Below are 22888 nucleotides of genomic sequence, written 5' to 3'. Positions count from 1 at the left end.
AGAGATCGATAATATCCCAATTTTACATATAAGAGGATGTTTTTATGCAGAAAAATCCCACAAACTACTAAGGCCCTGGTCAGTGTGTCAAGTGGTTAGAGCAGGGGGTGGGCAAACTTTTTGACTCGAGGGCCACAATGGGTTCTTAAACTGGACTGGAGGGCCGAAACAAAAGCATGGATGCAGTGTTTGTGTGAACTAATATAAATTCAAAGTAAACATCATTACATAAAAGGGTACGGTCTTTTTTTTTTTTTAGTTTTATCCATTTCAAACGGGCTGGATCTGGCCCGCGGGCCGTAGTTTGCCCACAGCTGGGTTAGAGCGTCAACCCAGGCACCAAAGGGTGGTGGGTTCGATTTCCGGTCAAGGGCACAGAGTGGGTTGCTGGCTCGAACTTCAGTTCTGGTTGGGTGGGTATAGGAGGCAACTAATCCTCCCTTCTACTCTCTAAAAAAAAAAAAATCAGCCCTACTGGTTTGGCTCAGTGGATAGAGCATCAGCTTGTGGACTGAAGGGTCCCAGGTTCCATTCTGGTCAAGGGCACATTCCAGGCTGTGGGCTCGATCCCCAGTGTGGGTCATGCAGGAGGCAGCCGGTCAATGATTCTCATCACTGATGTTTCTGATTCTCTCTCCCTCTCCCTTCCTCTCTGAAGTCAATAAAAAGAAAAAAAGAAAGACCCTGTCTCTGTTTATCTTTGTCACACACACACACGCACACGCACACACGCAGGCCCCCGAGTCTTATACCAGCACCTGCAGGGGACTCACCGGGGCTGCGTGACAGGGATGATGGGCTCTGGCCTTCTCTTGGCCTGGGGCGCCTCCTCCTCCAGAGTGGCCATGGAGCCCAGGGAGCCCACCACCGAGATGGCCTGGCCCTGGGCTGACAGGCGTCGCTTGATCAGGACACTCTCAGGCTTCACCACCTTCTCCTCCTTGGGCTCCTCCTTGCACTGCTTGGTCTGCTCCACACCTGAGAGGAGGCGCAAACAGGTCCCGGGCCCGTTAGACCCACCTGCTCCCACGCAAGAACCTCCCGTGTACCAGGATCTATTCGAGGCTCAGACACACAAAACTCATTTAAACTTGCAAAACGCATGCCTGGAACAAGCAGGCTTTGTATCACTTGGCAATACAACAACGGAGGCTCCGACTAGAAATGCCACTCGCTGCTGGAGGGGCTAATGGACGGCCACTTCGGGAAGCGGATGAACATTTAATGGCAACCAACACACCCTGACACATGACCCAACAACGCCATTATATACTCAAGATACACGAGGGCACGTGTGCATCAAAACATGTACACATCGCCGAAACCGGTTTGGCTCAGTGGATAGAGCAGGGGTGGGCAAACTTTTTGACTCGAGGGCCACAATGGGTTCTTAAACTGGACCGGAGGGCCGGAACAAAAGCATGGATGGAGTGTTTGTGTGAACTAATATAAATTCAAAGTAAACATCATTACATAAAAGGGTACGGTCTTTTTTTTTTTTTTTTTTAGTTTTATTCATTTCAAATGGGCCGGGTCCGGCCTGCGGGCTGTAGTTTGCCCACGGCTGGGATAGAGCGTCGGCCTGCGGACTGAAAGGTCCCAGGTTCGATTCCGGTCAAGGGCATGTACCTGGGTTGCGGGCACATCCCCAGTGGGAGATGTGCAGGAGGCAGCTGATCGATGTTTCTCTCTCATCGATGTTTCTCTCTCATTGATGTTTCTTTCTATCTCTCTCCCTTCCTCTCTGTGAAAAATCAATAAAATATATTAAAAAAAACAAACAAACAAAAAAAACATGTACACACAATGTTCACGGCAGCTTTACTCACACGGCCCAACATCGGAAAGAGCCCACAGGTACGCCAGTGGGACGGGGGTAAACCAACGGTGACTGCACCGGAGGGAGTGATATGAGCGAGAACATGTCAACTACAGTTCACACGACAACACGGATGAACCTCAAGAGCTTCTGCTGAGCAAACGAGGTCAGACTTTCCACGACCCGTTTATATGAAGTTCAAGACCAGAGAAGACTAATCTCGGGGACAGAAATCACGACAGTGAGCACTGTGGAGGGAGGGTGTGGGGGTGGTGACCAGAAGGAACTTTTTAGAGCAGAAATGTCTCTCTTCCCACTGCATCCTCGTCTGGGTGGTACTTACACTGGTGTGCTCACTTTGCAAAAATTCACACTTAACAGTTATGTGTACACTTACTAGTGAGAGTTCTGTGTTTCACCCTAGCCGGTTTGGCTCAGTGGATAGAACATCAGCCTGTGGACTGAAGGGTCCCAGGTTCAAGTCCAGTCAAGGGCACATGCCTGGGTTGCGGACTCAATCCCCAGTAGGGGGCGTGCAAGGAGGCAGTCGATCAATGATTCTCTCTCATCATTGATGTTTCTATCTCTCCCTCCCTCTCCGAAATCAATAAAATATATTAAAAAAACAAAACAAAAAAACACCCAAGGCTCAGAGAGGTTAAGAAACTTAGCCCAAGCCACACAGCCATGAGTGACTGAGACAGCCTGATTCAACGTAGACACCAAACCTGTCTGTCGGATTTCAAAGTTCAGGGTCTAAAATACTGAGCACTAATAGATCTACAGGATCTGTAGCTATTCATTATTATTTAAAATATATTTTTATTGATTTCAAAGAGGAAGGGAGAGAGATAGAAACTTCAATGTTGAGAATCACTGACCGGCTGCCCCCTGTGGATCTGTAATTATTAACACCTAAAAGCTCACGTGATTTTCATCTGTTCCACCACGAGGAAGGGCCCTTCCAGTAGGAGAAACCAGCAGGCACAGGGCCAGTCCCTGGTCTGAATCGGCTCCGTGTGACACTCACCTGGCCCCAGTCCTGCGGCCGTCATCTGTGTGGCCATGAGCCGAGCCAGGTGCTTGATCTGCGCTTCGGTGCCTGCCGACTCCACTGGGGTGTAGATGGCTTGAAAGGAGGCAGGCATGACCTCAGGCAGGTACACCATGCTGATGAGGACCTGTGGACAGCCAGGAAGAGCAGCCTTTCCTTACTCATTGACTGGATAAGCGCTGGCTCCATGCCCAGGCCACTGGGGAAGTGGCAGTGACCATGACAGACCTGGGCCTACTCTCATGGAGCTCAGACCCCTGGGGCGGTCAGAGGGGCCACGAGTAATGATGCAGCGTGGTGTGTGACGGGGGAAGAAGGGCCAGGGACAGCTCTGGGTCCCCGAGGAACTGGCACCCGGGCTGAGAACTGAGAGGAGGATGAGAATCCGGCCGGCAAAGGGCGAAGTCTTGCTGTGGGAGGGGTATGTATTCCAGGTACAAGAGCAGCATGGGTGGAGGCACAGAGGCACAGAGCCGCTGCCCTGCCCGAAGAGGGGAAGGAGGTTCAGTAAGAAATAGAACATGGACCAGAAATTCGCTTAAAAAAAAAAAAATCAGTATCCTAAGAAAGCATATCCATGCCTGTCAGGAAATTAAAACAAAAATAATTTCAAACTAAGTTTAAACTTGGAAGTTTAAGCACATATTTAAGTGCTTATATTGGAAAAGAAGGCAGAAAACTAATAACCTAGCATTTAACTGAAAACTGTGGGAAAAAACATTCAAAGAAAGTAGAAAGGAAGGAAGGAAGGAAGGAAGGAAGGAAGGAAGGAAGGAAGGAAGGAAGGAAGGAAGGAAGGAAGGAAAAAAGAGTACGGACACAGAAGGGCACATTACCACAGCAGGTATTGTAAAAGCGTAAGAATCCTATAAACAACCTCCTGCCAATTATCTGAAAAGGACAATTTCCCAGTAGAATAAGGATTGACAAGGTACGAGTTAATGGAAGCGAAATCAGACAGGGACTGAGGCAAGTTGAATTTAAGTTTATCTACAAGGAAACAGAGGGCCATGGCAGGGATCTGAACAGGGAAGTGTCACGACTTGTATGTTAGAAAAACGTGCCAGCCAGGAGTAGGCGGGTGGTGCTCCGGGTGAAAGGGTGGGGCCTGGACCAGGCGGGGTCTGGGGATGGAGAAGAGGGGCAGGATGGGGGGAAGGCAAAGAGCTTAACTCCCAGGTTTCTGGCTTAGCAACTAGGAGGCTGGTGTGCCAGGTCAGGAGGGGCCCCGGCCTGTGGAGAGAAATGTCATAAGCTTATCTTGACATGTTGAGTCTGAGATGCCTGTGGAACATCCGAGAAAGATGCAGGAGATAGCTGCATACCGAGGCCTGCAGCTCACCAGAGAGCAAAGTCCTTCTCGCCGCTATCATGACAGAAGTTCCACCCCTTTCACCAACAACTAACCCGTGGGGTCTCCAGGCAGAGAGAAGGGGAGGCTGAGGGTGACCACTGACCAGCGTGGGAAGACGCACTCTTCCACGAGCACCCAACAGAGAGGTCTGGGTGCTGCGACAGCCCGACGACAGGTGTGAGACTCACTCCCCCCAGCCCCCAATCAGCTCAATCCAGCTGTTCTTTCTGTGGAGCAGGGTCACTTGGGGAATCTGAGGAAAATGCTGGCCATCCTGCTCCCCAATGCTGATCTCACACCACTTAGCACACAAGTCATGGGGTGAACTCTCTCGTTAATACACCCCTGCCCCTGGGTGAGAGTGAGAGTGAGTGGGTTTGGATGGGAACTCAGACCACCTAAAGAGAGACTGTAGGGCCCTAGCCAGTTTGGCTCAATGGATAGAGCATCAGCCTGTGGACTGAAAGGTCCCAGGTTTGATTCCAGCCAAGGGCACATGCCCGGGTTGTGGGCTCGATCCTCAGGAGGGGGCATACTGGAGGCAGCCGATCAATGATTCTCCCTCATCATTGATATTTCTATCTCTCTCTCCTTCTTTCTTCCTCTCTGAAATCAATAAAGAAACATATTTAAAAAAAAGAGCGAGACTGCAGCGGGTGGTGACCAGTGACCCCTGAAGGAGTAAAGGTCAGAGAAGAGGTCCGAGGGCCCCCTGGCCCACACCCTCCCCACTGAGAACAGGGGGTGTTTCAGGACTGATGCCACCTGCAGAGGTGACAGTGTGGAGTGGAGGCAGGAAAAGGACTACAGGCCCTTCCTCCCCGCCCTGTGGGGAGCGGCCCCCACCCTTCCTCACCAGGTTGGCCACATTGTCGGGTGTCAGCAGAGGCTGCAGGAATTCGGCTGTGATGTCTGTGTCTGATTGGCCCGAGATCTGGGCTGAGACCTTCGAGGTCCCCGATGGGCCTGGTTCCAGATCCTTGTCCTCGTCGTCCTCCCCCAGGTTGGGCTCTGGGAGAGAGGAGACAAGATGCTCTAGAGAGGCAGCGGGTCCTCCCTCCTCCCCGGGAGCCCGGGGCCCCTGCCTCGGGGCAGCCTCAGCGGACAGCAGTGCAGTGGACGAAGACTGGGCTGCAGGCCTGGCTCTGCCATCAAAGGGCCATGTGACCCTGGGAACTAACTGCTTCTCTCCAGGCCTCAGTTCTCATCCGGGAAACGGGAACAAGTCAGCCCAGCCCAGCTGATCACACTAAGCTCCAAGAAGATAAAAACTGGTTAACTAATCATTTCCAGAGCTTTACTGTTTAAAAACCTCTATCTTTGAAATAGTGCTCACCTTCGCCAGGTTCAGGGAAATGTAAAAACCACCCAGTAAGGGCACTTTTGCCTCTGTGATGGACAAAAAAAAAAAAAAAAGGTTGCTCAGCCGCCGAAACCGGTTTGGCTCTGTGGATAGAGCGTCGGCCTGCGGACTGAAGGGTCCCGGTTCGATTCCGGTCAGGGGCATGTACCTGGGCTGCGGGCATATCCCCAGTGGGAGATGTGCAGGAGGCAGCTGATCGATGTTTCTAACTCTCTATCTCTCTCCCTTCCTCTCTGTAAAAAATCAATAAAATATATTTAAAAAAAAAAAAAAAGGTTGCTCAGCCTGGGCTGCTCAGTTGCTTGAGCACTGTCCCATGCACCAAGGGATTGCAGGTTTGATTCCCAGTCAGAGCACATGCCAGGCTGTGGGTTCGATCCCCCAGTAGGGGGCATGTAGGAGGAGGCAGCCAATCAAAGATTCTCTGTCATCATTGATGTTTCTATCTCTCTCTCCCTCTCCCTTCATCTGTGAAATAAAAAACATATATTTAAAAAAGAAACGGTTGGTATGACAGTTGTTAGCAGGGGTGTGGACTGTGGAAATGTAAACTGGTTCAGCTTTTCGAACGGCAATTTGTTAGCAGGTCAAGATTTTAAATGTGCACATCTCTTCGACAGAGCCAATTCCGCTTCTAGATATCTACTCTGAAAACGTCTATCCATTTTCAAGGTGAAATGTACAGAGTTCACGGCACGGACAGCACAGAGAGGTGAAACAGTCTCCATCAGTAGGAACAGGCTGGTTGAACACAAGCCCAGTGGCTCTAGCTCACGGAGAAACACCGATCATGTGAACCTTAGAAAAAAGCGTTCACGAACAGTCACGTTCCTTGAAGTTGTCTTTATAAAAATGGAAGAACTGGAATGTTCGACAGGGTGATGATTTAAGTAATTTGTAATGTTGCATTAACCAAAGGCACATGTAACTTAATTACAAAAGGTTCAACAACTTAATAATGGGCACTTCATAGAAATGCAAATGGATAATAAATGTAAAACAATGTGTAGCCTGACTCCAACTGAAGTAAGAAAGCAAATAAACCTAGGATACGGTTTATACCCAGAGGTTGCACAGAATGTCCAGGGCTGGTAAGAGTGGTGGGTGTAAACCCCAGTGCAGTTTTTTTGGAAAACAGTTTGGCAATGGGCATCAAGCATTTAAATGCACCCGGCAGCAATGGGCACAGATCTGATCCCTCCCTCCCCCAGATTTGATCTCTGAAACTATTCCATATCTATTTTATTTTTATTATTATTTTTTTAAAATATATTTTATTGATTTTTTACAGAGAGGAAGGGAGAGGGATAGAGAGTTAGAAACATCGATGAGAGAGAAACATTGACCAGCTGCCTCCTGCACACCCCCTACTGGGGATGTGCCCGCAACCAAGGTACATGCCCTTGACCGGAATTGAACCTGGGACCTTTCAGTCCGCAGGCCGACGCTCTATCCACTGAGCCAAACCGGTTTGGCCTATTCCATATCTAAAAGAAACCAGGGCTCCTTCGAGAAATGTGATTCCAAGGCTAGGGTAAGGAAAGTACAAGATGAACCCAGAATACCTTACGTCAAAAATAAAGAACACTAAAAACACCCGTACAGGCCCTGGTCAGAGTGGCTCAGCTGGTTGGAGAGTCATCCTGTAGACCAAAGGTGGTGGGTTCAATTCCAGGTCAGATCCCCGATCCAGGTGCATGCAGGAGGCAACCTATCGATGTTTCTCTCTCTCCCTCTCGCTTCCTCTCTCTAAAATCAATTAAAAACAAAACTTATAGAGCACATTAAAGGGACACAGCAGCCAGCTCGAAGGCTCAATAAAGGCAATTTGGGCAGCAGAATTAATGACAACAGTAATGGATCATAACCCAGAGAATAAATAAGAATCCGCAAATCCACACTGATAATAAAGTGGGGAGAAGAAAACTCTTCCTTATAGTAGAATTCCAACTAATAAATGTAGAAGGGAAATTTTTCGTAGCCATTATAACAATAACAGATGCAGACGGCAATCATCAATGGATGTTAAGACCCCTGGGTCAAAGTCTGAAGAGAAACAGGTACTTTACACAGTGTCTCCCTCAGCCCGTATATACAAGGGAAAGGGGTCCTTTCACACCAGAGAAACCAAGCGACCCAAGTTCCAACACCAAAACGGGACAGACCGACACCTTGTGCCGCCTGATGCCACGCAGGCAGGGCACCGCTTCTGCACTGTTCCTGTTAAAGGCACAGAACCTGAATAACGCACTCAGGAGGCACGAGCAGACAGACCCAAAGGCAGGGCATCCCACCAACAGCTGTCCTGGACTCTTCACCGTGTCAAGGTGAACAGAGCAAGGCTGAGACTGAATAAACATGACAGTGACATGCCATGGGGGATCGGCCTCCTGAAGGGTACACGGAGGTTCTGGTGCTATTCTTATAACTTGTCTGCAAGTTCAAAATTGTTTCAAGATAAACAGTTAAAAGAAATAGAAAAAAAAAATTGGTGCACAAAATATAACTTTAAATGCACAAAGCCTTTGCCCCACCAGTCCCATTACTAGGAATTTGTCCTGTGGAAACGTTTGCAAGACTGTTATACTATAGAAGTCTTTATACTTTAAAAAATGAAATGTCCATCAACAGGGGGACTAGTTTAAATGACGCACATGCACTCCAGACGATTACTCCACCATTAAAAGGATGCAGAAGATTTCTATGTGCAGATATAGAAAGAGCTCCAAGGTGATTACTCAGTAAATTAAGATATAGAACACTCTGTTTTGTATGCTTAATAATGGGGGCGGGGGAGGAATAGATCCCTACCTCACTCCTTATATCAAAATTAATTCCTTATTTTTTTAAATGACTAACAACAACAAAAACAAACACACACACACACCTACACCTTTCATACATGTTCTAGAAACAAACATAAGTGATTTTTAGAAAATTTTTGAGTCAGGAAGTTGCCATGATTGATACTATTGGTAAGTAATGTGACCATTAAGAATTACTTAAAAAACAAAACCCACTTAAACGAAACAAAAGAAAGGAGAATTCTACACATATGAGGCTAAGTGTAATACTTGGGGAGTGGTTACTTCTGGGGAGAGGGGCAAGAGGGAGACTATTTTTATTCTGTTCCTTTCTGTATAATTTAAGTAATTCATAATTACTTTAGAGTATACTCTAACTTTAATAACTCTATTTTGGAATCATTTATTATGTCATCACATTTATACAATGTGATTGGTAATATTAATAAAAATGGAGATTAGTTGAGTGAAATCACTGGAACTCTTTAAACACGGTCAGCCCGTCACCCCCCCGCCAGGCCCTGCGCGGCTCTCAGCTCACCCAGCTTCATCTTCTTGAGCGAGGAGTCCGAGTCATCTCGCGGCCGCTTTCGGGCGTCCTTGCTGCTGGGCATGTTGCGGGTGATCTCGGCCTGAGGGGTGCCCAGGTCCACCAGCAGGGTGGTGATCTGGGCCTGGAACTCGAGGGAGGCTGGGTGCTTCAGCACACTCAGCAGGTGCAACTTGAGGTTCTTGCGAACGCTGCTCACCTGAGACTTGGCCAGCGTGGGGGGCAGGTTGGCTGAGGAGAAACAGGAGGTTCCTGCTGTGGACGGAGCTCGGGGGCCTCAGTCTCACTCCCGAGCCCCAGCAGTGCTTGCAGGCATCTCCTAAAAGTTTCTTCCCTCTCCAGTGGAATGGGTAGCCTTCCCTCTCTGCAAGCTTATGCTCAGCCCCGAGAGGTTTTCATCAGTGTTACAACCTGACGCCAAGGAGAAAACGTACCCTTCCCTTTATCACACAGAATCCCATCTCCCTCCATCTCGGGACTGGAAACCCCAATATGCCTCCCCTGGGGACGACTACAGCCATCACCTTCCCCTCCCGAATGGCCCAGCCGCGCTGCTCCCACAGCTCCTGGTGGGTCCCTGCCAGAGACTGACTGTGGCCTGCCTAACAGTCACCTTGCTGAGCGAGCCTCCCCTGCTCCAGAGCAGAGGAGGGTGCCTGTAGCTTTGCCTGCCCAGCGTCCTTCCCCCGTTCCTCGGCCAGCGACACGCCCATCCTCCTTTGAGGGAACCACCCTGGCTCCATTCTCAGTCCAACTGGGCAAAGTCTCAGGGCCAGTCAGAGCGCAGCAACCCCTTAGCCACTGTGATTGGTTCAGATACAGGCTCGTAATCGCTTCTCAGCCAATCAGAAACAATGAACATCAGGTCATGGACTGGTGCTGGAATGACTGGGAAGGAGACACTCTCTTCCTGGGGTTGCCAAGTGAACAGAAGGGAAGCCTGGAGCTGCTGGGGGCCATCTTTGCTCCCCAAGGGAAGAGACACAGAAGGACCCCAACATGGAGAAAAGAAACCGACAGATGGAGTCAGAGCCGTGATCTGACGCACTCACATCTCAACTCAACTCTCCAGTTTTGACATGTGCACAAAAGCAGAGAAAACGTGCAATGCATCGCCATGCACCCACCACGTTTTGCTTATTTTGACACATGTATCCTCCTCCCTGCTTTTTGGGGAGAGGGCGGAGAGGCTGGAATATCTTAAGGTATTTCATAGACATCATGTCATTTCACCCACATGCACCTCAGTATTAAACCAGCATTGAACCAGGCTTCTGTCACACGCAACAGAAAGGTTCCTGTGTAACCCAGAGAGCCCTTCTCTGTGCCCACCACCCACTAAATTAATGACGAAGCTCTCAGGAGTCCACCACCTAGCGCTCACATTTCCTCAGGAAAGAGCCGACGGCCAGGTAGTGGGGAGGGGAGCGGGGGGACCACCTACCATGCAGGGTTTCATAGGCCTGAATCACCTCGGACATGAATATGGGCCTCTGGCGGGCGATACTGGCGAGGGAGCCCAGCGCTGTGGTCAGGTTGATGGAGGAGATGGCGGGGTGCACCATGAACTTGAGGAGCTGCTCCAAGGCTGCCTTCCCCTCCTCCCACAGCACGTCTAATGAGGGAGAGAAGGGAACCAGTCAGTAGGAGCCTTCTCCTAGGGCTCTGGAGAGAGCAGCCCATGGCGTCAACAGGAAAAGAGACCCTGTACGTGGATGGCTGTGACTGGCTGGAAAACACAACATTTAGTACTGATGAGTCTTTTGAGACTTAATGAGTATAAAGATCTAGTGACGAGACTGCTCAAAACATGACATAACTTTAAATATCCAACCATCAGAATCTGACTGGGTGAACTATGTTGAGGTAAACGTTGAGGACTTACATATGTGTTCGTACACACAGAACTCAGCGTCTCCTCGATCCAGTCCCCAAAAGTTAACCCTTCATAACTTTGGTGGTTATCTTTCTTTGCAAAAACACTGGATAAAAAATTGAATAAACCCAGCTGGCATGGCTCAGTGGTTGAGCGTGGCCCTAGGAACCAGAGGTCATGGTTTGATTCCCAGTCAGGGCACAAGTCCGGATTGCAGGCTCCATCCCCAGTGTGGGGTGTGCAGGAGGCAGTCAATCAAGATTCTCTCATCATTGATGTTTGTATCTCTCTTTCTCCCTCTCCCTTCCTCCCTGAATCAATAAAAATGTAATAAATAATTGAATGGGATGTAACAGTGCTATGGAATACGGTGTAGCAATTGAACATGATTTTGTTTTGTTTTGTTTTGTTATCCTCACCTGAGGATATTTTTTCCATTGAGTTTTAGAAAGTGGAAGTGAGGAGAGGGAGGGAGGGAGGGAGGGAGGGAGGGAGGGAGAGAGGGAGAGAGAGAGAGAGAGAGAGAGAGAGAGAGAGAGGGGAACATGGATGTGAGAGAAACACATCGATTAGTTGCCTCCCTCATGTGCACTGACTGGTGCTAGGGATCGAACCCACAACCCAGGTTCATGCCCTTGACTCGGAATTGAACCCATTTCCCTTTGGTGTGTGGGCCGATGCTCTATCCACTGAGCAACACCAGCCAGGGTGAACATGATTTTCATAGGGAAAGATAAAACTTAATATTGTTGAGTTAAAAAGGCTGTCAAACAACACGGAAGAATAGCAGCAGTGCAGGCATGCTCACTATGCCAGCCACGTTAATTTCTCACACCCTAACGTATATAATGACCCCCAAGTGCCAATGAAGAAACAGAATGGGTCGCTTCCCCAATAGAGCAGAGATTCAAACACAAGCCACTACACTCTAATATCTCTCAGCTGGAAATCTAAAGCATGTCCTGTTTTCTATAAACAAAAAAGTCATCAAACGTAGAAATGGCCGGGACGGCCAAACGTAGGCATACATACAGGCAAGTATCTGTCTTTGCGTGGAAAACGTCTGGAAGGAAACAGCATTCTTAGCAGTACTTACCTCTAGGAAGCAGGACTGCGGGATACTTTCCCTTTTGCCCCTCCACATTTATTGCCTGACACTTTAGTAGTATCAGCGTGCTACTTTCATAATTTGCAACAGGAAAACCTAGCATTTACTGAGTGCTCTTATCTGCATGGAGCCTCACTACCAACCGTAAAGGGTCTTACCATCACCTCCATTTCTCAGAGAAAATGAAGTTCAGAGAGAGGGAACTTGCCCAAGTTCACACAAGGAGTGTAATAAGTGGTATGTAAGTGATGAAGCTGGGATTTGAACTTAGTGTTCAGGCGCTGAAGCACTGCATTATACTGTCTCCGGAAATTAAAAACCAAGAAGAGAGGGAGGAGGAGGAAGAGGAAGTGACTGGGAGATGGCGCAGCGGACGGGGTGCTCACTGTATTGGATGTAGGGGTGGTCCCGCGGCACGCGGTCCAGGCTGATGTCCTGCTCGTGGCGTCGGGGTATCTCCGAGTCAGCCATGCGGGGCGACAGGGTGACAATGAAGGCCTCCACAAACTTGATGGCGTGGGTACGGACACCATCGTTGTCGGAGTCCAACAGCACAATGATGTCCCCAGCCATGGCAGACATCATGTCCCAGCAGGCCTCCTGGAGCTCGCTGATGACCCGTGACTTCACCATCCACTGGGAGCGGCCAGGGAGGAATGCACAGACAGAAAGGGGGACAAGACATCAGTCGCCGACTCTCCCACAGCCAGATATCCATGAACGATGATGAAAACGTCATTTGGCCCTGGCCAGTGTGGCTCAGTGGTCAGAGAGTCAGTCTGCGTACTGAAGGGTCGTGGTTCAATTCCGGGTCAAGGGCACCCACCTAGACCCCGGATTTGCTCCCTGCCCTGTCAGGGTGCGTGCAGGAAGCAACCAGTTGATGTGTCTCTCTCACAGTGATGTTATTTTCTCTCTCTCCCCATCTCTCCCTCCCATCCACTCTCTCTGAAAAGTAATGGAAAAAATATCCTCAGGTGACGATTAACAAAAACAAACAAAAAAATTAAGAAAAAAATTTCGTTTGGGAAACACTTACTGGGCTACAATTCTGCCCGCAGCCCTGTGCTGAGGGACACTGGGGACAGGGCCCGGGGGTGACCAAGACAGACCTGGTCCTGCCACGAGGTTCACAGTGACCACCCAGAGTGATGAAGGCTCAAATCTGAAGCAAGACAAAGGAATAACCACGCTGACCATAAGCGGGGGAGGCAGGGACTAAATGAATTCATCTTTACATGATCGTTAATGAACACACCATAGTGTCTTTTCCTTATAGCACTAACTACAGCCCAAATTAGTATTTCTGTGATTCTTTTTTTTTAAAGTATGTTTTTATTCATTTTAGAGAGAGAGGGAAAGGAGAGAGAGACAGAAACATCGATGTAAGAGAGAAACATCGACCAGCTGCCTCCCGCACGAACCCCGACCAGGAATAGAACCCACAACCTGGGTATATGCCCTGACCAGGAATCGAACCAGCGGCCTTTCGGTGCATGGGACGACACTCAAAACAGCTGAGCCCCACCGTCCAGGGCCTGTGATTCTTTAATTAGGGTATGTCTCTCACTGGGCCATGAGCACCATGACGGCAGGACCGGCCCATCTTGGTCACAGAAGAGCTCCTCGGGGAATGCTTGCTGAACGCATAAATGTATAAACGGACGGGTTCACAGTGGTCCCTGACCAGCAGACAACATTCACAGCAGATCCCTTGTCTGTCCCCAAAGACCAACAGCACCTCTTGCTCAGGAAGAATCTGACCCGACCCTGGTTCTGGACCGACAGGTGAGCCTGCAAATGCGCCGTGTGCGCCAGGGTGCCCGGGCGGGCGGGCGCCTACCTGCAGGGCCACCTTGTAGAGCTGGGTCATGGTGAGGATGGCCCGCTTCACCACATTCACGTTCTCGTCCCTCAGGAGCATGTTCAGGTTCGCGATCAGTTTCAGCAACAGCTCGATGTCCCGCTTGCTGCGGGGGGAGGAGAAAGGGCAAATCAAGTCCGCCTCTGGGCAGGTGAAAGGGACCTGGGCTCCATGAGGAAAAGGAAGTCAGGGTCAGTGTGTCAGGAGGTTGGGATGGAGGGGGGCGAAGGCAGGGAGTGCACCTCTCGTCTGCCAGCACATCCGGACGCTGAGAACAGTGGCTGGCGCCTTCGGACACAGCTGCCCCCTGAACCCTCTATCTACGTTGCTCATGCACCCCCCACTTTGCCCTAAGAGACCCCTGCTGTTCAAGTAAGGGCAACAGAGCTAGACGCCTGTATGAGTCTGGGCAACCAACTCTGTCTCATTTAAAACAGTACCTCCCTCATAGTTTGTTTTGAAAATTGCAGCAATACATGCGAAGTGCTTAGAACAGTGTAGAAAGCATTTGGCTAATAGTAGCCATCACTACTTTAGAACACGTTGCTTTACGTAATCACTAGTTTTGTTTACTGGTTTGTTTACCTAAGTCTGAGGGCTCTGAATGAGGGGAGGGAGGGACCCTTTTCAGTCTGAGTACTAGCAGTCTCGTTTTTTGTTGAAGGAAAGAATGAAAGGCCTTCAATAAACATAATAAAGAATTAAAGGCCACACCTAGAACTCAGACCATAAGTATCATTTCACACTCAACCTGAAGCTAATTAGTCAAAAAATATGAAACTCAACTGTCAGCTACAGGAAAGCAGGAACAACATCTGTTCTTACTCATATTCCTACAGCCTGCACAAATGCCTGGCACATCGCAGGCAAGTCGCATGCAGCGGCTGAACAAATCATTTTGCTGGGGTTTTTTGCAACTCAGAAACTTAGCACAAACTCTCCGAGTAACAGGTGGACGTTGGGCAATGGTGTTACAGACCCGGTTTAGAATCCCAGCCCTGCCACATGCTGGCTGTGTGACCTCAAGAAACTCACTTCCTCTCTCCGAGTCCGTTTTATCTTTGGCTAAATGGGCCAAAATGCACAGTATTTTTTTGAGAGTTGAATAACAAAGTAGGGAAAGCATTTAGTACAGTGCCTGACAATGAGAAACTTCACAAAATAAAGGCTATTTTGTTTTCTCGCCGTCAGAGCATCTGGTAAATGTTTAATGAAGAACTGAGTCAGCCTGAGCAAGTCCCTTTAACATTCACTTTCCCTTTCCATAAAAGGAGGAAAACCAAGTCTCCATCCGGAAGGCTACGGTGGAGACTACAGGCGACCACAGAGGACAGGAGTTAAGAGTGTGTGGCAGAGTAAGCACTCCACGTGGTTACTATTCTGATTTAAATTCCTGCCCAACAAATACATATTCAGCCCCTCCTGTGTGCCAGCACTGTTCTAGCCACTGGGACACAGAGGTCTGCACTAGAGAAGTCCTGCCCTATGGAGCTGACATGCTTGTGCGGATGCAACAAGGTAACGCCAAGAACACTATAAAGAAGAGTGCAGCCCGGCCGGCGTGGCTCAGTGATTGAGCGTCGGCCTGCAGACTGAAGGGTCCCGGGTTCGATTCTGGTCAAGGGCATGTACCTTGGTTGCGGGCACATCTCCGGTGGGAGGTGTGCAGGAGGCAGCTGATCGATGTTTCTCTCATTGATGTTTCTAGCTCTCTAGCTCTCTCCCTTCCTCTCTGTAAAAAATCAATGAAATATATTTCAAAAAATAAAATAAGAAGAGTGCAGCCCAGCCAGCATGGCTCAGTGGTTGAGCGTCGACCTATGAACCAGGAGGTCACGGTGCGAATCACGGTCAGGGCACAAGCCCTGGTTGTGGGCTTGATCCTCGGTGGGGAGCGTGGAGGAGGCAGCTGATCAATGATTCTCTCATCATCGATGTTTCTATCTCTCTCTCCCTTCCTCTCTGAAATCAAGAAAAAAAATATATTTTTTAAATAAACAAGAGTGCATATATGAGGAAAACTACAAAAGTATGATGAATAAAATTAAAGAACTAAAACAAAACAAAACAACAACAAAAAAAGAGTGCAGAAGGGGTGCCAGAGGAGTGGGCTGTGCTGGCATGGCCAGGAAGGGCTTGCTGAGGGAGACAGAGGCAGAGGGTGTGAGCGGGTCCCTGGAGGGGAGCGTCCCTTGCAGATACACTGCTGCAAGCAGAGGGGCTATGAAGCAGAACAGCACTTTCTGAGGAGCCACAGGGAGGCCAAGAGATGTGAGTGAAGACGGAGAGGCCCAGGAAGAGCAGGGGTGAGGAGTGTGGGTTTCCATCTGAGAGGCGGTGGCCAGGAGGCCTGGGAGCAGGGAGGGCCCAGGTGGATCCACCTTTTGGCGGAGGAAGCGGGCAGTGGGAACAGTGCTTCCTTTCAGGGGAATGAAAGTGTTTTGGAACTAGATTCTGAATGTGCGAAACGCAACTGAAGAGTTCACTTAAAAACAGTTAATTGTCTGTCGTGTGCATTTCTTCAAGTAAACAAGAGAGAAGCCAGACAGAAGGCCACTGAGGTCACCCAGGGGGACATATGGCGGCTGGCGTGACAGCCAGGGGAGCAGCTGAGACGGTCAATGCTGTTTACATTTTGAAGGCACAGCCAACGGTCCTCACTGACGGAAGTGAAGTGTGGGCGAAGCAGAGGTTACCGTGGACAACTCCAACATTCTGACTTATTTGCTGGGGAGTCTGTGCCTGGGGGGTTGACTGGGTCTAGGAAGCGCAGGGCAGGCATGAGGGCAGGGCCAGGTGGGGAGTAGAGGGCGACTCCCGGGGCCCCGTACCAGGCCTCCTCGATGAAGCCGATGACAAATTTGCGCACTTCAATCGACTTATCTACTTGGAACGCGATGATCTCCTGCCAACATCAGGAAGAAGGCGTGTCAGGGTGGCACCAGGATCCATCCCCTCACCCCTGCCCCACGCCCTCTCCCATCCGTCACTCACATCCAGGAAGTTGTCCAGGAGGGTGGGGTCTTTGTTGATGATCAGTTCCTGGACCTGGAAGGAGATTAGGGATGGGGAGGAGGAACACCATATAAATCCAGGGTCCCATCGGTGCAGACAGGAGTGTGTGGAGAAAGGACATGGGGCAGGCCGCAGACAGACTCAGTTCAAACCCTGGCTCTGCCACGCGCACTGGGGCCTGGCAGGCTTCTCCCGAGCCTCTTCTGTGCGTGGGGATCTCACACACAACTCCCAGGGCTGCTGTGTAGTCTCATTAAGGTCCCACCAGGCCACGTCCTGGTGGACAGTGAGCACGTGATACACACGGACAGGGCTGAAGAGGAGAGGGAAGCGCTGCAGGCTCCTGCCTCCCCGAGGCTCGGCCGTCATCAGCTCCCCACTCTCCTTCGGTCTCTGTTCCCCACCCACACGGCCACAGGCCAGCAGGCACTTTGACCTGAGAACCCGTGCCTGAGGCCCTGGTCCTGGCCAGGCTCTTTGGAATCAGCGCCTCCCGCAGGCATGCTCATGTCAGCCCGGTGCCAGCACAGGCCTGGCTCCTATGACCCAGGGGCTGCTGTTGAGTCACCTTCACGGCACCTCCCCCGAGGGCGGCCCCTCAGGACCCCACTCCACTGGTAGGGGGAGTCAGCTGCACGAGGCTGCGTGCTGAGCCAGTAGCAGGACTGGGGTTCTGAACTCCACCTGCATCCTGTTTTGAACCACACCCCCGCCCCACACTAATTCCCATGTCCTCTTTTGCCTCTGCACAAGCTAGTGTGACCTCTTCTCAAGCCCCCCTCCCACTCTTGGCTGGTTTCCGTCCTCATCCTCCACGTCTCCGCTCAGATGTCCCCGCTTCCAGAAAGCCCTCCCTGAGCCCCAAAGCCCCTGGCTGCCTCCTCCCCAACTCTGCTCACTCTGGGGCCTCACTGTCACGTGACCTGCTTGTCTGCCCCACTGGGCAGGACCCTGGCAGAGGGGAAACGGCGGGTGAAGAGCTCAGGATCTGGAGCTGGAATCCAGCTCCCAGCAGAGTGACCTTGGGCTGGTATTTAAGCTCTGAGACTGCTTCTCCCCCTATAAAACGGGGGTGACATCACCCTGCCCCAGAGCTTTGGTGGGAATGAAAGGAGGGTGGGCTGAACAGCGCCGAGCACCACAGCGCGCATCACCTAAGTGCTGGGATGGGGACACAGTGCCATCACCAGCGTCTTCTTGTTCACAGCTTCCCAAGCCCCTCCCCGCGCCCTGCCTGCCCAGCGACACCCTGCCCCTCACCTGCTTGAGCAGTGTGATCTTGGACTCACTGGTGACCAGAGCCGCCTGGTTCAGGAGATCGACCACCTAGAAGGAGGGGGAGAGGCAGGTGGTGGTGCTCATCTTGCCAGCCCAGCCCCCTCAGCGCTCCCTGGGCTGCCAGCTGGGGGTGGATCACCCACACAGGGGCGGTGCCCCCCACTCCAAGACCTTCTCTCCATGCTCACTCTCTCTGAAGTGGTCATGACATCGATACCGAGCCCCTCTTCTTGCGTGAAAAACTGTGACGCCACGCTCCGGCGGGTGACGCTGTCCCCACTGCTGCCTGCCATGGCCGCCGCCCGAACGCCCTGGAGGAGAAAGAGATGGGCCGGCCTTCCCCTCAGCACCCAGAGGCTCCACCCTCCTCCCCAGCCTGTGGGGTTTTCCGAAGCCCCTCCCAGTCTCAGAGTCTGTCTCAAACTGTACGGGTCCATGAGGGTTGTAATTTGGGGGAGACTGAGGTCTCTCGGGTCAGAGGCAGTGCCAAGCCTCACCTCCAGTACTTTGCACCCAGCGGGCTGACTGCAGACATCTGCTGAGTGATGAACCAGTGAACACACAGCAGCCCCTCGCTGGCCTCAGGGTCTCTCCATCTGAGCTGTATGCTCTGGACTGGACACCAGAGCAAGCTTTCTAAAACAGGGACTAGTTGCAGAGTCCTGCACAGTAAGGACTCAATACACAAGAAACGGCCTAGTTAAAGAAATTATGTTTCAGCCGTTTTTCTAGAATGCTATGGAGCTGTTTTTCAACCGGTGGTAATAATACTGTGTCCTCACCTGTTGGTTAGAGCGTCGTCCCAATACGCCAAGGTTTCGGGTTCGATCCTCGGTCAGGACACATACAAGAAACAACCTAGATATGCATACATAAGCGGAACAAGAAATCAATGTTTTCGCCCTAACCGGTTTGGCTCAGTGGATAGAGCATCAGCCTGCGGACTGAAGGGTCCCGGGTTCGATTCCGGTCAAGGGCATGTACCTTGGTTGCGGGCACATCCCCAGTTGGGGATGTGCAGGAGGCAGCTGATCAATGTTTCTCTCTCATCGATGTTTCTAACTCTCTATCTCTCTCCCTTCCTCTCTGTAAAAAAATCAATAAAATATATTTTAAAAAATCAATGTTTCTTCCTCTTTCTCTAAAAGTTAATGATAAAATAAAAGTAAATCAATAAGTCAAAGTAAATAAATTAAAAAACAATTAAAGAAAAAAAAGTCAGGTAGGATGGGGAGGGGAGACTTTTGGGCACCTGTCCCAAAGCCACACTGGCACAATTATGAAATAATGATACCAACCACAGAACTATTCCTAAAGACTACCAGTATTCCAAGCGTTCTCAAATAAGGAGACTGGCTAAAAAACTATGACATATCTACATAATAAAATACTACGCCACTGTAAAAAGGAATGAGGGAGGGGGAAAGAAGGAACGAGGACAGTCTCTATACACTAATAAACAGTGGGCCTCAGCATGCATTCAGTGAAAATATGCAAAGTGGAAGATAATGTTTACTGTGTGTTCCCTTTTTACAAAAGAGAGGGAATTGTGTATATATGATTAAAAAGAGAAAGAAAGATGCCCTCGCTGGTTTGGCTCAGTGGATAGAGCAGCGGCCTGCGGACTGAGGGGTCCCAGGTTGGATTGCGGTCAAGGGCACATGCCCGGGTTTGGGGCTCAATCCCCAGTAGGGGGTGTGCAGGAGGCAGCCGATCAATGATTCTCTCTCACCATTAATGTCTCTCTTTCTCCCTCTCTCTTCCTCTCTGAAATCAATAAAAATATATTTTTAAAAAAGATGCATTTTTTAAAAGGAACATATATACTGTACACAGGTATCTGCTGAATGAATGATTAGCCAATAGCGTGCTTCCTAGTCTCGCTTCTGCCCGTCACCCCCACATCTTGCTTCGAGTCAAAGCCAACATCTTCACCAAGGCCGAGAAGACGTCCTAGGACAGAGGTGGGCAACCCCTGGCACGCGTGCCAAACATGGCACGCCAGTAACTTTTGCTGGCACGGGAAACCCTCTCTTAAAATCTTCCATTTACAATTTTTTTCTTAATATCGACTTTCTTATTTTTCAGATAAATTCAGTGTAGGTGCATCTTAGATAAATAAATAATTTTACATAACAAGTTATCTTAAAGACCACAGACATGGATTGACGAGAGAGGGGGAAGAGCAATTTCCATAGTGTCGAAAACGAACTATTGAGGACTTGGAATGCCATTCCAGAAAATTTTTTCTGTTTAAAAAACTTTGCAACGGAGTTACTCTCCATATTTTCATCCACACACGCTTGTGAATCTTTGTTCTCAGTGATGAATTTTGTTAAGTCTCGTCATAGGAGTAGCCTGACGGATGAAAGCAGTAGCTCGTGCATATCTCTGAAGGTCACGAAATATGAACCTGATGCAAAATCTCTGTCATCAGTGATGCAGCAGCAAAAGTCCCACTGATAGTATCAAACGGAGTCATAAAGTTTTCTGTCGGGCTATCGGTGTACATGTATACATGAATAAATAAATAAATAAATAAATGTATGTATTTTTCACCATATACTGTTTTTGTCGCTCAAATGAATTTTATTATTTCTTCAAGGTTCTTCACATCCGTACACCGTAAGAGATATCAAGTAGGCATAACATGTTCTCAAAACATTAGGGTTGGCACGCAGAAGAATTTTGAGTCAGAGATTTTGCTGGTTTTGGCACGCACTCACAAAAAGGCTGCCCACCCGTCCTAGGATCTGGCCCCTTCTACCGCTGCCTTCATTTCCCTCACCTCTCTCTGCTCTGGCCTCCTGTTTTCCCTTAAATATGCCCAGCATGCCCCTTCTCAAAACCTTTGTGCTTCTCTTCCTTCTGCTTAGAATACTCCTCCTCTACAGAGACAGGCACAACTCCCGCCCTCCTCAAGCCTTCCAGGTTTCAGCTGAAAAATCTTGGCTGTGAGATATTTCAATTTCCTCTCCCTCCCCATCTGTGTTGCTTTATTTTTCTCCATGTCATTTATCATCAATGAACTTCCTATTAGTAAGCTCCCTGAGGGCAAAGATGTGTGTGTGTGTTTACATTCTGTTTCCCTACTATGGAACAGTGATTGACACCTAAGAAGTGTTCAGTAATTACCTGCCCAGTGAATGCCAAAGGGCTTCCCCAATCACTGGGCTTAGTATCCCTGCCCTTTGGCTCTAGAATGTCTGAAGCCCAGCCAGTGTGGCTAAGTGGTTGAGCATCGACCGATGAACCAGGAGGTCACAGTTCAATTCCCTGTCAGGGCACATGCCCGGGTTTCCAGCTCAATCCCCAGAGAGGCCGTGCAGGAGGAGCTGATCAATGATTCTCTTATTACTGATGTTTCTATCTCTCTCTCCCTCTCTTCCTCCCTAAAATAAATTTAAAAAAATTTAGAATGTTTGAAAAATACCCACTATATTTTTTTAACAAAATGATTATTTTTCTTTTCTTTTTAAAAATGCTTTTATTATTGCCAAAACCGGTTTGGCTCAGTGGATAGAGCATCGGCCTGCGGACTGAAAGGTCCCAGGTTCGATTCCGGCCAAGGGCATGTACCTGGGTTGCGGGCACATCCCCAGTAGGAGATGTGCAGGAGGCAGCTGATCGATGTTTCTCTCTCATCGATGTTTCTAACTATCTCTCTCCTTTCCTCTCTGTAAAAAATCAATAAAATATATTTTTAAAAAAATGCTTTTATTGATTTTAGATGGAGAGATAGAGAAACATCTACGAGTGAGAAACCTCAATCCGCTGCCTCCTGAAGGGTTGAGGCCTCTACCTGGGCATGTGCCCTGACTGGGAATTGAACCGGCGACCTCTTGGTGCATGGGACCACGTTCAATACACTCAGCTACACCGGCCAGGCTTAACCGCTATTGTGTATGAACTTATTTAACCTCACAACGCCAACTCTTCCAGGCAGGTACTATTTTTTAAAATTATTTTTACTGATATTTAGAGCGAGAGGAAGGGAGAGGGAGAGAAACATTGATGTGAGAAACCAATCTGGTGCCTCCTGCAAACCCCCTACTGGGGGATTGAGCCAGAAACCCTAACAAGTGCCCTGACTAGGTACCAACCAGCAACCTTTCCATACCTGGAGCGACACTCAACCAATTGAGCCGGGGAGGTCAAGTCCCCTGACCAAAGGCCCACGGTTTGCAAGATGCAGACGTAGGAGTAAGGCTACAGAATCTACCCCCCTCACCACTGTGCTGCACTGCCTCTTTAAAAGGGACAGCTTCTCCCCTCCAGGTCTGTGAATGCCAGCCAAGGGGCACGGCCTCCCAACCACCAGCATACCCGTCGCCCATTCGAGCATAATGAGCCTTCTCATGATGAACCGTTCCACTCTTTTCACGATGATATGTTCAGATCCACCAATTTTTTTTTTTAACCTGTCCTTCCTCTTCCACTTTCTGGTTTAGCCTTTATTTTTTAAAGTTTATATCCATATTTCCCCTTCTTTAATAAAAAGGGCGCATACAGTATAATAAACACCATCTTACTTTTCATTTGCCTTCGCTTAATATATGCTGGAGCCCTCTCTGTATCAGTGTGTAAAGACTTTCCTCGTTCCTTTTTACAGTTGCATAGTGTTTTATTATGTGGATTTTAAATATATATATATATATATATTTTATTGATTTTTTTACGGAGAGGAAGGGAGAGGATAGAGAGTTAGAAACATCAATGAGAGAAACATCGATCAGCTGCCTCCTGCACATCTCCAACTGGGGATGTGCCTACAACCAAGGTACATGCCCTTGACCGGAATCG

At 49.3% G+C, this 22888-nt stretch overlaps 1 protein-coding gene across 7 annotated transcripts in view; it reads right to left on the bottom strand.

Annotated features, from left to right (window-relative positions):
• Positions 1–22888, bottom strand: part of SYMPK (symplekin) — a 39222-nt gene that overhangs the window by 15460 nt on the left and 874 nt on the right. For 3 of the 7 annotated variants that reach the window (XM_036302888.1, XM_036302894.1, XM_036302895.1), the window contains exons 2-13: positions 18868–18943; positions 18274–18396; positions 18068–18133; positions 16787–16840; positions 16624–16697; positions 13772–13898; positions 12315–12564; positions 10389–10559; positions 8936–9175; positions 5084–5238; positions 2850–3000; positions 774–978 (exon numbers count right to left, since the gene is read on the bottom strand). In XM_036302888.1, the coding sequence (XP_036158781.1) occupies positions 774–978; positions 2850–3000; positions 5084–5238; positions 8936–9175; positions 10389–10559; positions 12315–12564; positions 13772–13898; positions 16624–16697; positions 16787–16840; positions 18068–18133; positions 18274–18378 (1598 nt within the window). In that variant the 5' untranslated portion in view covers positions 18379–18396; positions 18868–18943. The other 4 variants (XM_036302889.1, XM_036302891.1, XM_036302893.1 and 1 more) reach the window with 4 other exon arrangements.

Source organism: Myotis myotis, unplaced genomic scaffold, assembly GCF_014108235.1.
Source record: "Myotis myotis isolate mMyoMyo1 unplaced genomic scaffold, mMyoMyo1.p scaffold_m19_p_34, whole genome shotgun sequence".
NCBI lineage: Eukaryota > Metazoa > Chordata > Mammalia > Chiroptera > Vespertilionidae > Myotis > Myotis myotis.
This window is presented reverse-complemented; position numbering and strand designations above follow the sequence as displayed.